The 16954-nt window shown below is 48.0% G+C and overlaps 1 protein-coding gene across 3 annotated transcripts in view; it reads left to right on the top strand.

The window, feature by feature from the left end:
* DAAM1 (dishevelled associated activator of morphogenesis 1) overlaps positions 1-8013 on the top strand; it is a 98928-nt gene extending 90915 nt beyond the window's left edge. For all 3 annotated transcript variants that reach the window (XM_037394706.1, XM_037394704.1, XM_037394705.1), the window contains 4 exons: positions 1000-1060; positions 1737-1868; positions 4581-4751; positions 5197-8013. In XM_037394706.1, coding sequence (XP_037250603.1) covers positions 1000-1060; positions 1737-1868; positions 4581-4751; positions 5197-5406 — 574 coding nt within the window. In that variant the 3' untranslated portion in view covers positions 5407-8013. The remainder of the gene's footprint in view (positions 1-999; positions 1061-1736; positions 1869-4580; positions 4752-5196) is intronic.
* The last annotated feature ends 8941 nt before the right edge of the window (positions 8014-16954 follow it).

Raw genomic sequence — 16954 nt, 5'->3', positions numbered from 1 at the left:
AGCTACACGTATGTACAGCTACACGTATGGGAAAGAAAGAGTCTGCAGAGACGTGTCCCCCCCTCCGAAACTTTATCATTTTGCTCTAAACTGGATACCATATGTCATATTTGGGCTTGGTCCAATCTAGAGTGAAACCAAAAAGTTTCTAAAGCTCTGGAAAACCCTAAATTCCCCCCAGCCCTGCAGCTGTGAAGCAAACTTGCCGCCTCTGTCAATCCCACTGCTAGTAATGAACTGCTGGAGCACAGGGCTCCCAAAACTGCTTTTTCCCAGACTAAACCTGCCAGGAACACTTGCCCCATGACCCAACATCAGCATTTCCAGGGACCCCAGCCCTAGGACAGACACCCCTGGAAAGGTGTCAAGCCTGTGGTCATCGAGTCTTTGTGAGAAAGCTTCCCCTTAGATGTAGTGGTAGAAACCCGTAAGCACTTGAACTCGAAGCTCATCGGGGGCTTGAGCCTTGTGTAAACAAAGTCAGTGCCAGATGTGATGATTTATTTTTATTTCTCTATATTTGGGTTGTCTCCCTTTATGAAAGTCTTACTGCTAGGAAGGGTGCTTTGCATGGCATTCACCTAACCATGGTACCCTGAAAAACTCTCTGCTGTGCGCTGGGACAAGCAGCAGATTTTCTGATGGCCCTGGAGAGGGGAAGAGAAATCTCTGCCCAGCAAAGCTCTCTCCTGAGCTCTCCTTTTGCTTGAAGAGGCCTGGAGGCTGCTGAGCTTGCTAAGCCTGCCCAGTCCCTTTGATTAAAAACACAGAAAAGCATTTTGCTTTAAAACAAGCAATTGCAGCCACTTTGAGATGGGCAGCTGTCCTAGCTTAGAGGCTGTCAGCCCGATTTGCTGCTTGAGACATGCTGCTCTGCAAACAGGAAGCCATGTGTGCAGCGCCGGGGTCTTTTCAGTGGAAAAACATGGTCGAGTTGGTTGGAGAGCTGTAGAATTTGCTGGGGAAGGCTGAAAATTAACATCCTGCCATTTCCAACAGCATGACTGAGCTGGAGAAAGAAATAAACACTCTGAGAAGCGGCCTGAGAGCAGTGGAGACTGTAAGTATTATTGAAATCAAATATAGCCCAGCCTGGCTCTGAGCACCGTGGCATCCCTCCTCAGGGAGGCAGGCAAGGGAGCTCCCAGCGAAGCTGCTTTTATCTCACATCCTGGAAATCTGTTTGTCTTTCCTTCCTGCCCTGCACGTGCGCCTGTCCTCTTAGGGCTGTTCTGGCACCAAAGTTACTGTGTGTGTTTAGGCACGTGCATGGTTTATATCTAATTCACCAAGGGAGGCTGAGGAAGTCTAGCGATGATGCCACAGAGGACCTGTGATGTGCAGAGGGGTCTCCCTTTGGCTGTAAAACTGCAGAGAGCTGGGGCTGAGGCCAGGGAGCGCTTCGGCAGCCCGGCTGGAGTGATGATGAATGGTGGAAGTATCCTGAAGGACTCACCGTCTTGCTAAATTATGCTGCTTCCATGATCTCACCTGCAGAATTAGGCCTTAAAAGCATACTGCAGGCACGATGCTATAAAATGGAGTAATCCGTGGCCTCATGCATGGCAGGAGGGAGCAGTGGTGGTGGTACAGGCAGTACCCGTGACACTGATGCAGGCACACGCCCAGCAGCACTACCAGAGGCTGATGGTATTTGTGTCCCACCAGAGGCTGATGGTTATTTGTGTTCCTCATCAGCCAGGGCCTGACCAGATTTACCTTTTTTTTCCCCAAAGGAGCTGGACTTCCAGAAGTCTCAGGTTCAGCAAACAGGTGACAAGTTTGTGTCTGTCGTCAGCCAGTTCATCACATTAGCAAGCTTCAGCTTCTCAGATGTCGAAGATCTTCTGATGGAAGCAAAAGAGCTGGTAAGGTCACCAGTGTCCTTGAGATCTGGGTAGCGTTTCAGCCTGTCCTCCAGCCAACAGGGGAGGATGGTCCTGGCCTTTCCAGAGCACATGCTGTGCATTAACATCTCAGATACCTCCCCCATAAGATCATGTGAATGTCCTGCTGAGACCCTAACATGACAAAGGTGCTGGGCTTTGTTGGTTTGTTTGGAGTAGGTGGGTGGGTACATCCCTGTCTGTCCCCAGGGCCTTCTTCCTGCTCCACAACCCAACATGCCAGGGGATGGCAGGTCAGGCCAGCAGATTGCTTCTGGGGTGCAAGATGTGCTGTAGAAAGCCATGAGATACCTATCTAAGTGCAAGGCAAGGGCTACCCATGGGAGAGTTGTGTCCATCAGGGAAGGAGATGATAGGTTTTTTGTGAGGATCTGGGTTTTGGTGAGGAGCTTTCACTCAAGCTTAGAGGGCTTGCTTTGCTTCTCGTGTTGTAAAATGGAACTATCCTAGTTTTGGTGGCTTTAGAGTTAGGAGTGTGACAGCTGGGGCATCTTGGCTAATGAAGGCTGAAGGTGGCAAGAAAGCAGGCTGTTCTGTTGGTTGTTGATGGAAGACGAGGAGAAAATGCAACCAGGTCTTCAGGCTGGACATGAGGTCACCCAGAGGTGGATATCAGAGACAACCCAGGCTGCCCAAGTGACTCCACTTCTATAGGGTGAAATGACATCCAGTGCATAACTTTGGTCTGAGACCTGCCCAGCTCTTCTCTCCAGAGAAAAGGGAGAGGAGCTCAGTGGCATGAATTGAGGCCAACTTCAGACCTGGTTAGAGAAGCTACTTAAAAGGTTCACCTTCCCCAGAATAATGCCCTGCTGAGTGCTTTGCAGCCATGTGCAAGGACCTGTTGCCATGTTCTCCTTTTCTCCCTACCATGCTGGTTTCAATCACAGCAAAGGGATGGATGTTGGCTGGTGTCTGTGATCCCCAAGCATCTTTTGCTTCCCCTCTTTCAGCAAAGTGGCCCACAGCTGATTCCCGTTTCCTCCAAGAACAGTCCTTCAGTATCTCCTCCCTGGCCTGGCCTTCATCTTGATTGAAGTGGCAGGGAGATAATCCGGCACAGGCTGCTTTAGAGATCTCATCCTTGTCCCACTGCATGAGCTGCCTCTCCAAAGACAGAAGTTACCCAGCATCACCACCACCTTGTCCCTGGTTGTGCTGTTGGCATTGTCCTTCAGACCATCCACCCATGTTTGGGCATTATGATTGACTGTTGCCTTGTTGAAGCCATGGCTAACCCAGGCCACCCTTTTGAACTGTTGATGATAACCAGGCAGATCTTCCCTGCAGTGAGTTAGAACTGTGGACATGGTGACAAAAGCTCTGCAAACTGTATAGTGTTCTGCTGACTTGGCTGGATCTGGAGGAGAAGGCCTGGTCATGCTCCCCAGTGCCCATCAAAGCCCACTCTGAAGCAATGTGCTGCTGTTCCCGTGGTTATCGGATAGGCTGGGCTGTGCAAAGTGCACCAGCTCTTCACATTTTAAACACATGCCCAGATTCACATTGTGTTACTGCTTTCTCTTAGGAAAGCAGAAACATCGTTCTTTTATAAAGTTTATATCCTGTGGGGATAATGTTTTCAGCCTTCCCCACCCCCACCCGCCAGAATCTTCTGCAACATGGCAGAAAATGTAATATCTTGATGAAAATCAACAAGAATAACCTCAATTATTTTGACTTACATAGTGGCACCTCTCAGATTCCTTCCTGCATCTTGAAGTACTAAGTCTCTTAAGTAAACAAAGAAATAAAAATGCCCTAAATGTCTTTTGAAAAGCCTGGGGCAGCCCTGCAAATAAAACTAAATCATACAGGCAAGCTTTAAAAATGTTCCTCTCGGTCTACCCAGCAAAATCAAAGCAACTAATAAATCTGTTTGTGCTTTGATTTTGTTTTTCTTTTCTTTTAAGCATGCTTATCTCCAGAACATGCCATCACAATTTTAACAAACTTTCTGTGCACAAAGAGTCCCCTTCAAACTGGAAGTGAGAACAAAGGATGTCAGTCCCAAGAACGACTCATGGGCTCCTCAGGGACCGAGACACATCGGCAGATCGTGGATGTCCTGTCCTGACCTTTGCTACAGCCTCATTCAACTCCCTTACATTAATGGTGTGCAAACAGCATGAAATGCCGGAAAACTCCCTATTTCCCTACCCAGGGCTGTGCCTGAGCCCAGGCAGAAATGTCTTTTAGAAGTTTCACCAACACATTTGGTTTCAATAGCAGAGCATGTGGCAATGATAAATAATACCCCAAAAATACTTCAAAGAAAAACTTAAAAGTGCGAGTTTCCCTTCCCCTGCCGTGTTTACTATTAGTTTTATGTCTTCGGTCTTCAGTCCCACAATATTTTGCTTCCTTGTTTTTACTGCTGCTTAGTTAATAAAGCCGAGCTGGGCCAGAGGGAGGCTCAGCAGAGCCTGAGGCAAGAAGGGGAGAGGGAGCTTGGGAGTGATCCAGGTCAGCTCTTACAGGGCAGCAGGTAAAACATCAGATGATTTATTTCATGTTTATGTCAAGGCTTGATGAAGCAAAGTCCTGCTGTCCACTCTGGCCACTGGAAGTGTTTCTTTCCGCTCTGTCAAGTCAAAGGCTTCCCATGGGGGCGGTTCACCAGTGTGGTGGGTGTCTCTTGAGACTGAGAGACCCCTGTCTTCTCTCTCCCAGTTTTCCAAAGCTGTGAAGCACTTCGGAGAAGACACAGACAAAATTCAGCCTGACGAGTTCTTCGGCATCTTTGACCAGTTCCTTCAAGCCGTGACCGAGGCCAAGCAGGAAAATGAGAACATGAGGAGGAGGAAGGAGGAGGAGGAGCGCCGAGCACGCATGGAAGCACAGGTGAGTGGGCACCAGCAAGCCCAGCAGCATCCCCAGAGCACCCAGGGATGGCAACCTTGCTGTGCTGTCCCCATGGTGAGCATGGTGGCACCGGGAGCACTGAAGACTGGGCAAGGAGATGCTGTGCTCCTAGAACCCCTGGCTTTTCACTGCTGGTTGCTTAATTAAATACTAACATTGGGTTGGCGAGATCTTGGAACTCAAACACGCAGCAGAGCTGGTGCTGCCTGTGGGGTGGTGTGACCCACCAGCAGCAACCGTGGGGCTGTGGACCTCAGCCCATGGGTTGTATCGATAACCCTAACCAGCTCTCATGTGCTAAGCAGTGGCATGGGAAACCACTCTTTGTTTCATGAGTTTGGGGGTCACCATGCATGTGTTGGACACCCCGCAACCACTTACATGAGAGTGACTTGTCTCCTTTCCCCCCTGCCATGGCATGCAGCTGAAGGAGCAGCGGGAGCGGGAGCGCAAGGCAAGGAAGGCGAAGGAGAGCGGGGAGGAAGGCGGCGAGTTTGACGACCTCGTCTCGGCCCTGCGCTCAGGCGAAGTCTTCGACAAGGACCTCTCCAAACTGAAGCGCAACCGCAAGCGCATTGCCAACCAGTTGGCTGACAGTGGCCGCGAGAGGCCTGTCACCAAGCTCAACTTCTGAAAAGCAAACAACAAAACGCAACAAAAAAACGCGGGTTAGTCTTTTTGAAGTGGCTAGGGGAGTTTTTTATTCCCATTATACTGCCTTGTGATTCAAAGCGAAACAGTGGCGCACTCTTTCTCCCCGCGGGCGAGTGTGTGTATGTATATACTGTGTATATAGTCACGCTGGGGGGGCAGATGGAGGTGCGTGGGCAGCCCACCTTGATGAGTGCCTGTGCCACCTCCTCCCCTCAGCCCACTCTGAAAAGTAGTTCTCCCATGCACAAGCACAATGCCGCGTCTGCGGAGCAAGAGAGGACCCAACCCAGAGATGCCAGCGGTCCCCATGGTTCCCAAAGGCAATGGGAAGCCGCTCTCGGCCGCTCTCCTGCTCGGACCCCCCCAGGCCATTTGCAGGGGATGCCTTGCACACAAGCCGAGCGGTATGAAGAAGAAAAGAAAAAAAACACAAGTTGACTGAACTTTAATCCGTTGGTTGTTTTTTTTTTCCTCATTGTTGTGATTATTCCAAAAAACTCACAGATCCGTGCTTTCGTGCTGGTTCCTGAGCTCGGCACCATGGGTGCTCCCAGCGATGCTCTTCCTGTCATCCTTGGGAAATGCTCTTTTTCCTCTTACCACCTCCTTGCTAAAGGAAAAAGTTTACCCCAAAGTGCTTGTCGCTGTAACGCCACACAGATGTATTGATAATTTCACAACGTTTTCTGGCCCAAGATGGTGGGAAAGGTTGGTTCTCGGAGGAGACAAGGAGCATAAACTTTTGCGTTGTAATTTTTATTCTTCCTTTCTGTTCAATGGGACAAACTGTATCCTCTGTAAAGGTGGGTCAGGACCAAAGGTCTCTGATATACAAGGAGGCTGGTGCAAAACCCACTGGCTTTCACCCACCTTCTTTTCTCTTTTCTTTATCAGACACACAGAAGCAGCGATGCCAAGAAGCGCTCGTCTCGTAGCCAGGTCCTTTTTCAACTGGTTTGCTGTTTGTTGTCATTGCAAATTTGTAAGCAGAACTACCTGTCAAATGTCAGTCCAAAAAAAAGAAAAAAATAATAAAAATAATTCAAAGCTCTCAGGGAGTAATAATTTAAAGGTTTAGAAAATTAAGAATTGGAGAATAAAAAGTAACCACCATTAACATATTAACATTTCTATTCTTAAATTATGCTGAATATATAGAGGACTGTTACTTTTTACTTTTATTTATTCGTGGTGTGTTTTTTAAGAAAACAAAACAAAACCTTTTTATACCACCAATACTTTTGTGATCCTATTTTTTTTTTGTTTGTTTGTTCTTTTTCCTGTGGAGAGATGAGTTTGTCCCTGTTGCACTAGATATTAACATTATTTGAAATAAGGTTGGTTGGGGTTTTTTTGTCAGATAATCGGTATTACTGGTGGGGTATGGGATGTCAGTTAACTATATGTACTGTATAGCAAAAGTGCTGTTTAAACTAATTTGTATAAAAAATACGGTTCTAAGCACCTGAAGGCCATGGGGTCTGCGTGCTGAGTGAAAGCTGTGAAATCTCTCTCTAACCAGAGTTGTCAAGAACTGTGGTTTTACCATTTTATTCATTTCTTCATTGCAACTTTTGACGCACTGTAGATTAAAAAAAAAAAAAAAAGAAAAAAGAAAAAAAAATTCTGAGTAGCATTTAAAGCAGTAATAAATAAAGCAGGTAAGCGCAAAAAGTCCAGCACCTCGTATCCAAGCAGCTGCAAAACCTGCAGATTATGTTCAAAGGTGGAGTTAAGCACTTTGCTTTAAGAAGGAGGGGGAAATAAAGACAAAAGGTAATGATAATACTATTCCTTAACTAAAGTGCCTCTATTTATATTTTTTATTTATGGCTGAAAAAAATGGGGCTGATACAATTGAGGGAATGGACTTTGGGGGGAATTTAAAATATTAAATAAAAGAAAAAAAAGGTTAAAAAAAGAAGTCTGGCCTCTGATGGTTTAAGGAATGGTTGGTCACATGTGTTTAATTTGAAAGGCGGTGGGAGTTGGAAAGGGCAATCGCCTCCCGGGGTCCCTGGGTGCAGGGCTTGGCCACCAGCACCCACCCCTGGCTCCTGCCTCCACGACCCCAGTGCCACAACAGGACCTTTCCTGACAGATTTCCTCTTGCCCTTCCAAACCTGTTTTGTTTTGTTTTGGTTTTTTTTCAAATTGTTTTACAGCAGCCTTGTTGTCAGGCTGAGTTTGCCATTTCTTTGTTTTCTTTAAGAAAAAAAGAAAAAAGGAAAAAATATTATATCTCTATAAATAAATACAAAAGCTGTGTGCAGGTAATTCCATGTGCCATTGTCAAAAACTACTTTTAGATTGGTGCTGGTGTAAGTAGCCACTCTTTTCTCTTGGGTGTGTATTTTAAAGATGATTTTTTTTTTTAATAATGCCAAAAAGGAAAAAAAAATCCATAATAATTTGTAAACTGAAGTATATGTCTTGGACCTTATTAGCTTTGTAGTGACCAAGGTAGTCTGTTAGGTGCAAGGATGTTAGTAGTCTTAGCTAGTGGGAAATGCTGTGTAATGTTACGAGACTGTACATTTTCTAAGACGGCAATATGCAATAAAGAAAAATGATTTCGGTGAGTGTACATGGCATAGCCGTGAGTTATTTTTTGGTGACAAAAAAAAAGGGACATTTGGGGATTGAGACAGGTGCTGAAGAAAAGGCCCTCCATGGGTTGCTTTTTTGGGGGGTGTAGTTGCAGTCATTGCTAGGGGTGGCTGATAACCCCACTTCACTGCATTCCCGCGTGCTAGGTTGTATGCAGTCGGGGGGATTTCCATGCTCCTGGCTGGCAGCATACTCGTGGTCACCCACCTGTGGGCTCTGAAACACCTCCCAGTTAGTGACTCCATTTCTCCCCACTGTGTTGTTGCTACTGCCTGTTCCCACCTTGGTGATCGGCTTTTCTAGTAGCCTGCGTTGAGGCAGCCACCAGTTTTGCATCACTGAGTGGGATCATCTCTCTTTCTCCAGCTGATGGAGCTGAGCTGGTGCTGTCTGGGCTGGCTAGCGTGCCTCTAGCAAGCCAATATATTTAGAAGCACCAGAGATGTTTTCTTGGCAGTAGCCCAAACCCTTCTTGGCGTTTTCATGCTCACGATTACCCTTCCCACACACCTTCCCATCTGGGGTCTCTGTTACTTTCTTCTTTTTCCAGTGCTCTTTTCATGAGTGATCTTTGCAGCACTCAGCACCCTCAGACCCACCTGTCTGTAGTAATGGGAGCATGTACATCGTGCTCAGACCCATATGCTTCCCCCTTCTTTCAGGGCTTTCCCCGGTATAACCAGTAAGACGGCACCGAGCCAGCCCAGATAAGACATCTAACACATCCCTGGGCTCAGGACTTCCTTTGATGCAATACCACCCGGTGTCGGGGCTGACAGACAGGGCAGATTTCTCCTATTTATAGCCCATGGCCAGTGTTTCCTACTACAGAGCGTATTTATGATCCAGCATTGGTCAGATCTGGGCTAGCAGAGAGCACAGGGCAGTGGAGAAGAGCATGGCTACCATCACAGCTTTTGGCGAGCCAGTGGGCTGGTAATGCCGTGCAAAAGCAGCCCCAGGCTGTGTAGTGAAAGGACCCAAGCAGAAGGGGAATGGCTTCAGCTGCTCTTCCCTTCGTAAATCCCTGTGTCCCCAGCACAGGGGTGCTCTGGGGTGCATCCATAAACAGATAGGAACAAGCTGGCCAAACCCTGCAACCCAATGAGGCCCTGAAATTCTGGTTAATGGCAGATCGCAGGTTTCCTGAGCCGCACCAGTGTGTGACACAAGGACAGACCCCAGGATGGGGATGGGGTGGCAGTGGGAGATGTGAGCAAGGACAGGGCATAGCTTTTTATTTAACCAAGATATCTGAGAGGTTAAAAAGCCTAGTAATGTGCAAGCTTCCTAGCCTGCAAACACTTCTTCAGGGCTCAAATAGTAGCATCCATGGCTTGAGAACATAAATTTGAGATGCAACATTCGTCATCCCAGAGGCAAGGGAACTGGAGGGGGCACTGTGCTGGACTGGCATGGCTGCACTGTGCGAGCCCATTTCACCAGGAGCTCATGTCTACCAATGGCCTAGCTGGCTGGGTTTTCTCCTGAAAAAGGGCTTCTGTGCCCCAAATCCTGGATTCTCCTTCCAGTTAAAGCCATGAGGAGGGTGTACTGGATGGACCAAACCTGCTCAGACCTGCCGGTGCCAGGGGACCTGCCGGGCATGGCACTCTGGAGGAATTGCCCCATGGAGCCACCCAGGTTGGTGGCATCAAACCTGCTGAACCAGCCTGGGCTGTGCCCTGCTCCAGCTCTGCGGCTTTCCCTGTTGCCGAAGGCTGGGGCGACTGAGTCCCGTCAGAGCAAGCAGTGTCAGGTGTCATCTCCTGCACTCAACCTGTTACCCTTGGCAGCGTGCCCCGGCTTGGAAAAGATGAGTCAAGAGGTCGGGGCGATGACCTGATGCAGACACAGCATTGCATGCAAAACTCACCTCAGCACGTAGGGCAGACGCAGCTTGACAGGGAGACATAGGGCTCCCAGCCCTGCTGGCAGCACTGCTGCTTTGGTGCCACTGGCAGGAGCTTGCTGGACTTCACATTCAAAAATATTTATTTACTCCCAAGGGAGGGTACAATGGAACCAATGGATCTGTCAGGCTTTGATGTGCCTCCTGGAGGCCCTCAGGAAATGGTAAGCAAAGCAGGGACGTTGCCAGTCCTGTTCCCACCCGTGTGGCAGCTGGACCTGACTCTGTGCCCAATGCCAGTGCCTATGTCACAGCTCAACCGTATGTTCTGGGGCAAAACTGCACTTTGCCAATGGCACGATCTCATACAGCCCAATCACCAGATCTGTGGCCCTTCTGCAGGGCTGGCACTGCTGGAGCATCCCAGGAACGTGCTCATCCCTCAATGCAGACACAAGCGTAGCAATAAAATCTCATAAAAGCACCTGGATATTTCCGTACCAGCCTGTGCTGTGGGGTGAATATGCCCTTCCAGCTGTGCTTCTGGGGGGAAACAGGTGAGGCCAAGCTGACACGAAGGCTGATGGGTGCAGTGCAGGAGGGAAGCTATGAGCCAGCACCATCCCCGTCCCTATCCCCATCCCCTCTCCTGCAGCAAATTCTGCAGACATCTCTCTGATGAGCTCACTTCCTGGCATTGCTCAGGGTCCTGCAACATATGCATGTGAAGAGTGCTGCGTTTTAATCAGAGGTGGTCTGACCTGAAACCTCTGAACATTTTATATTATTTTTAGCCTTAAACCGGGCTTGATGAATATGTGTGCGTTAAGCCAGGGAGAAAGCTGGGAAGCTTTTGCTGCAGGGCTCCAGCAGAGCCTCAGGAAAGGCAGCACCACCATCTGCTGGCACTTTCCGGATTTCATGGTTTTAGAGCTGCCTTGAGTATAAAATCAATCCTGCCTCTTGCTTTCCATTGCCAGGTCTCTACTGTGGTCTGAAAAGCTCAGGGTTCTCCACCTGTGGAACAGTCAAAATGCTAAATTTTATATTTAACTTCCCCCAGCGTAGCTGAGGAGGGATAATTTTAATTCTATCCATCATAATTCAAGTCAAACCACAACATGTGGTTTCGCTGCAACTTTTGGCACTGCCTGAGCTTCAGGTTGGTGCACTGTGTGTATGTGCATGCAGGCATCACAAATGCATGTATGTGTAAGATAAACCAACTCAAAATACTTTCATGGGTCATCAGAACTTATTTACATGGTTTTTGAAATCAGTGCCCCACTCTGCTACAGTGCCCACCAGGATTTGTCCGGGTGCTAGGGACTGTGTTGGAAACCTGTTTCATGCAGACCCCCTTGCTAAAAAAACACAGCTTTCTCTGTTGTCATGTTGCTTGAACTTAACATTAAGGTGGAGTTTCCCCGTTCCCAGGGCAAGTCTGTGAAGGTAAGTCATTGAATTGTCATTTTTCCATTATTTTCCTTACCAGTCCCTATTCCAGCATTTGCTCATGTGCCCGTGCTCTCAGTTCAGCCGTGGCTCTGCGGGGGGGTAGGACACGTGCTGTGTATTTGGGCAAAGGCAAGCAGGGCTGCCCTAAACAAGGATTATCCTGGCCACCATGACAGCAAGTCTGGAGCATATGGGACAGCCAAACATAGTTATGTTCCTGCTGCCTAACCCATCCCTGCTGCTGCAAGCAAAGCCAGGCTGGGACGGTGCCTGTGACTTTAGCTGGGCTTTCAGCACTGCAGGGTACCAGGAGCTTTTCCATCTGCTTAAATTTATACTTGTGTACATTCACACAGCTTTACTCTGCCAAGCTCTGTGCAGAGCATCCTCTGGGCTCATGGAAAGGTGAGGAAGCCCCAGCCTTGTGCTCCCGATCTCTGTCTGAGACCCTTTTTACTGTGAAATCAGAGCATGAAGCACTCAGGCAAGACCTAGATTCTACAGCAAATCTTTCCAACTTAAGAGCAGGCAGTAATCACCATTTGAGTTATATTTTCTGGAAAGAATCCACAATTCAGATGCTGTATTCAAAACCTGACATGACCCCAGGGATAACATATTACCAAATGTTCTGTAAAATGCACCAGACTGAGCACAGAAGCCACAGGCACGGGTCAGGGAGGCACACAAATGCCACGGCACATTAGATTTCACTGGAGAAATAAGTGACCTGGTTACTCAGAGCATTTTTTTCCGTGATGTTGAGATTAGTTCAGAGTATGTTGCTAGGTCAGGTAAGCAAATTACATTTATGTGGCTGTGAGGGAATTGCTGGGTGAGAGATTTAAGAGAGATTTATCTTGCTGGTTTTGTCCATACATATGATCCTGAGGGGGGGTTAATTTGTAGGACCCATCCAGGGAGTTTTGTTCCTCACCAGCTGCAGTACCAGCATCTCTCCAGCTGCCCTCTGCCATGGTCGGGGGTGGGCTGGCCCGGTGCTAGCTGCCAGCCGCACCTAGGAACCAGCCCAGCACTCACATGCAGCCCCAGCCTAGGGACAATTTCCACCTGCTCTGAGTGTGCACATTTCAGTGAAGCCCTCTGGTCAAGCCTCTGAGTATAAACCCAAGTGTTCAAGCCTGTGCATCAGTACTGCTGGCAGAAGCGGATGGAGAGATTCCTGCTCCCTTCAGCCAGACTTGCTCTGACCCCTGGAAGAAACAAGGATGTTCCTCCAGATGTGGAAGAGCAGGCAGCACTGAGTATTTCCACTCCTGATCTCCCCCACAGGAGCGGAAGAGTGTAATTTTCCCAAGTGACCTCCCCAAAGTCACCCCTGCTGCAACCTTCTGCTTTTCTTTATACTAGCAAGGAGGAGAGGGTGTCCCCAGGTCTGAAGGGAAGCAGACAAGGTGTGAAGCATTGAGCTTTGCAGACACCTTTAACTCTTCAGTGCACACAACCTCTGAGAAAAGGTGCAATCACATTTTCAGAGCAAAGCTTTAAAAAAAAAGCCCTTTTTTTTCAGTTTAGGAATCCTTTTAGTTGCTCCCTTGTGTATTAGTTTCTGAGCTGACTATTTATGGAAGACATAAGGTTGAAAATAGTTTATAAAGGCAAGAACAATGGATGCATAAAATTAAGGATCCCAAGTATTTGGAAATTGTTCCCCATTTTTGTGGGCTTCTGTCAGTGCTTGCTTTTCTGAAACCAGCTGAACCTGGACGAGCTCAGTGCCAGCAAGCCAGGGAATAGCACAAATAATAAACAGCTCCCCTCCGAGTGAATTTACTTCCTCTGCTGAATCATAGCTGGATCCAGCTCATCTTTCATGATCACCCCAGAAGCCTGCGGGCACACTGCTGTGCTGTTTCACCCAGTACAAACAGCCTGAGCAAGGCTTCAGGGCTTGACTGCTGCCTAAGCAGCAAGCACCAGCACAGCCCCTCCAGTTGGAGTGGCAAGATGAGCACAACGATCCCTGCAGAAAACACACAGATTGTTCTTCAGTTGTTTTACACTATTGCAGATTGAGCTAGAAGAGCCTGGGTTTAAGGCTCAGCCAAAAACACACCCCTGAGGTGTGTGGAGCTGAGCACAGAGCGGCGATGCCCACAGTGATGGGGACAGGAACAGACACACCAGCCTTGTCTGGGAGCCACTTGGCACAGTGCTGCCAGCTCCCCAGGACAGAGATGCTGGAGGGTGTCACCATCTGCCTTCCTTCTGGCACAGCTGCCTGGCAAGGAGGGGGTTCTTTGGAAGTGAATCCAGTGCAGGATCTGGCCATCAGTGCACATCATGCTGTGTCAGCATTCCCTTGGTCTTTGAGCTCTACTTGCTAAATCTCCTCTAGCTTCAGTCACAAGCCTTCTGGGGTCTTCTTGTCTGAGCAGGTCATCCTTCACTCCCCAGCTAGACTAGTGTAGACCCTGGTGCTGTGCCCTGGGGTTTCTGCTACTTTCACTTTGATTTCCCCAGTGACGCATCCATTTTATGCCACTGAGAGGGATTTCCAGTCTGTGTCTCCATGCCACTTTTCCTCCTGCTTCTTGCAGTGGTGACTTCCTAGGAAAAAATATCTAGAAATGCAGACCCATTCCCCAAGCACTTCATCTGAGGTTACTGTAGATCACCCCAGACTTTCAAGAGTCAAGCAGTACGCTGCCAGCAACATGGCATTAGAAACCCATTGCTCTTTTGCAAATGGGAAAGAGGAAGGGGGCTGGCTATGGTATGGATAGTGCCTCACCCCACTGGTCCTGGTAAACTCATGGCTTGCAGCAGCAAAGCAGTGCAGTAAAACTGGGCATGGAGTCACCCAAGCCTGGATCCCATTGCAGGTTACTCCTCCTGCAGGATTTGGGACCATTTTATTCTTCCGGAGCTTAGTCACTACCTTGTGGCTGTGCAGTGCTTTGCTAGCAGGTCTATTTATTATTAATAACCAGAGTCACCATATAAAAATACAAATGCAGCTGGAGTGAAAAGGTAGATCTGCCACTGAACTAACCACCCTGCCAGCATCAGAACTGATCTCATCAGGCATCTGGGCTGCAGTTTTTGCAGTTTTGGAGAGCGTGCAGCACAAACATCAGCCAGCATTGCACAAAATGCCACTTTTCTGATGTGCTTTCCAAATTACTCATTTCAGCCTCTACAACAAATCTTCCAAAGAGCAACGTGTGTTGAGTTTAATGGTGACTACTGAATCCATCTTTGAAACTAGGTTTCAGAGATGTACACTTAGGGCTTGCAGTGCGTCGGTCACAACCCTTACTCTGAATGCTTTTATTTGGGATGCAGCAGTCCTGAAGGCAGAGTGGTTGATCTCATTAACAGAAGGAGGCTTTTCTTAGGATCATTAGTCGAAAAGCTGGGCTGGCTGCTCAGATATCTGCTGACATTTACTGGATACGCAAACCAACACCAGTGCTGAAATAAGGGGGAATGGGGGGTCTGATCCACATGAGCTATTCCAGTTCTGGGCAATTATTGCCAGCTATTACAGCACATCAGGCTGTCACTTATAAATTGCTAATTGTTTGCAGTTCATAAGTTGTGCACAGAGCATTTGCTTTGAACCAAGACTTCATCCAGAGATTAGGAAGGGAGTGGAAAATAACGACAAATTAATCTGATGATTAAATCAACAGCAAAACTACCAGTGACTCCAATTGGAACAGTACCTTCTAAAATGCTTGTCATTCATTGAGACTTAACATTTTCCTTCTAAGATATAATGGATTAGTTGTATCAGCGGCATGCATAGCATTGCCAGATAGTATAGTACTCTTGAACGGAGGAGGTTAAGTATACTGGAAAGTCAACTAGGGACTAAAGAGCCCAAGGACTAATTTTTACTTTGGCCTTAACTAACATTGTCACTGGTATCCAGGGTTGAACTGGTCTTCAAATCACGTGAACTGTTCTCTCTCATGTCAAATATCCTGCACTGAATAACCCATGTGATTTTTGAATTAGGGTGCTAAAAAGTGTCCCAACATCCTTTGCAGAGCCCTTGGGCAAATGAGATTCTGGTTTGGCTGGTGTCCAAGCTCATCTCAAGGATGGAGAAAGAAAAGAAATATTGAACAGCTACAGCTGGAGGGTTGGAGCCTTAAAGCTAGTTTTGCAGTGTCTAAAAGCTCAATGTCTTGCTGCCTTCTGAGCTCACTTTCAGCCCAAAGAAAGGGGATGTCTAAGTGGAGTGACACCCGCATGGTCGTTTAAGAGATGTAGAGTCCTGTCCTTATAGTGGCTTGGCCAGGAGCCACCTCCAGCCATGCCTTCTTACCCAGGAACAAGGAGCTGTGACCATGGCCAGGGTTTTCAGAGCTATAGTAAAACAGTGAGGTAAGCCTCAGGTCTCCTTCTCCTGGATGAACACACGGAGCTATTGTCAGGTACAAGGACAGACTGACATGCTGGCTTGTGTGCTAGCACGGCCAAGACCTTCTCGCCCACTCTGCGCTGTTGGTGAGAGGCAGCAACCTTCAGCACAGCTGGGACACAGCAGCATTTCACGGACCATTTTGGCAGGCAGCCTGCAGCCTTTGGTGTGGTGTGTTTTGTGTGTGTGTGTCTTTCTCTCTCTGCTGTTTGTCATTTATTTAAGACACTTCACCCTTTGGTTATATTTTTTTAAACATGCTTTTAAAAATGTGGCTGTAGAGACCTGTGTACCTGACTGGCTCAACAGTGCTGTGATATGAGGAGCAGCTGAGGGAACTGGGGTGTTGAGCCTGGAGAAAAGGAGGCTGAGGGGAGACCTTAGCGCTCTCTGCAGCTGCCTGAAAGGAGGCCACAGGCAGGGGGGGGTCAGTTCTTGTCCCAAGTAACAAGTTATAGGACAAGAGGAAACAGTCTCAGGCTGTGCCAGGGGAGGTTTAGATTGGATATTAGAAAAGATTTCTTCACCAAAAGGGTTGTCAACCACTGGAAGAGGCTGTCCAGGAGAGAGGTGGAGGCACCATCCCTGGAGGTACTTAAAAGACATGTAGATGTGGTGCTTAGGGACATGGCTTAGTGGTGGGCTTGGCAGTGCTGGGTTTACAGTTGGATTCGATGAAGGTCCAGCCAAAGGTCTTTTCCAACCTAAATGATTCTATGATTATGAGGAGCACAGGACAGGCACAGCTTTAAAACACAGGCTGGCTCTCTATTGGAGCTGCAGCAGGTCCGTGTCAAAAAGGATGTTGTCAAGAGTCAAGCCTTGCTACAGCCCAAGTATGTATGTATGTATGTAACAGAAATGTGCTCATTTGTGACAGGTTGAAGACCACAGCCAGCTGCCCTCCTTCAGCTCTTCTCATACAAGACTAACATATGAGCACCAGCCAGTGCTAGTTAAAGATACGTTGAAATCTGTGTTGTTCCAGCTTCACTACCACCTTCCTAGGAAGCCATGCTAGTTCACTCCTAGTGCAGCTACCGTGATGCTTCGTGGTCTACCCCAGTCCCAGTGTCCCCAACCCTGCCCTTGCCAGAAGCAACTGCCACAAAGATGCTTACCAGGCCTGCGGTTACACTGGTCAAGGCATTAAATTAGTAGAGAACTAAACAGCATGCAAAACAGGGAGTCAGTGGTTTCCTGTTGTTTAGT

The sequence above is a fragment of the Falco rusticolus genome, chromosome 7, assembly GCF_015220075.1.
Source record: "Falco rusticolus isolate bFalRus1 chromosome 7, bFalRus1.pri, whole genome shotgun sequence".
In the NCBI taxonomy this organism is placed as follows: Eukaryota; Metazoa; Chordata; class Aves; order Falconiformes; family Falconidae; genus Falco; species Falco rusticolus.
This window is presented reverse-complemented; position numbering and strand designations above follow the sequence as displayed.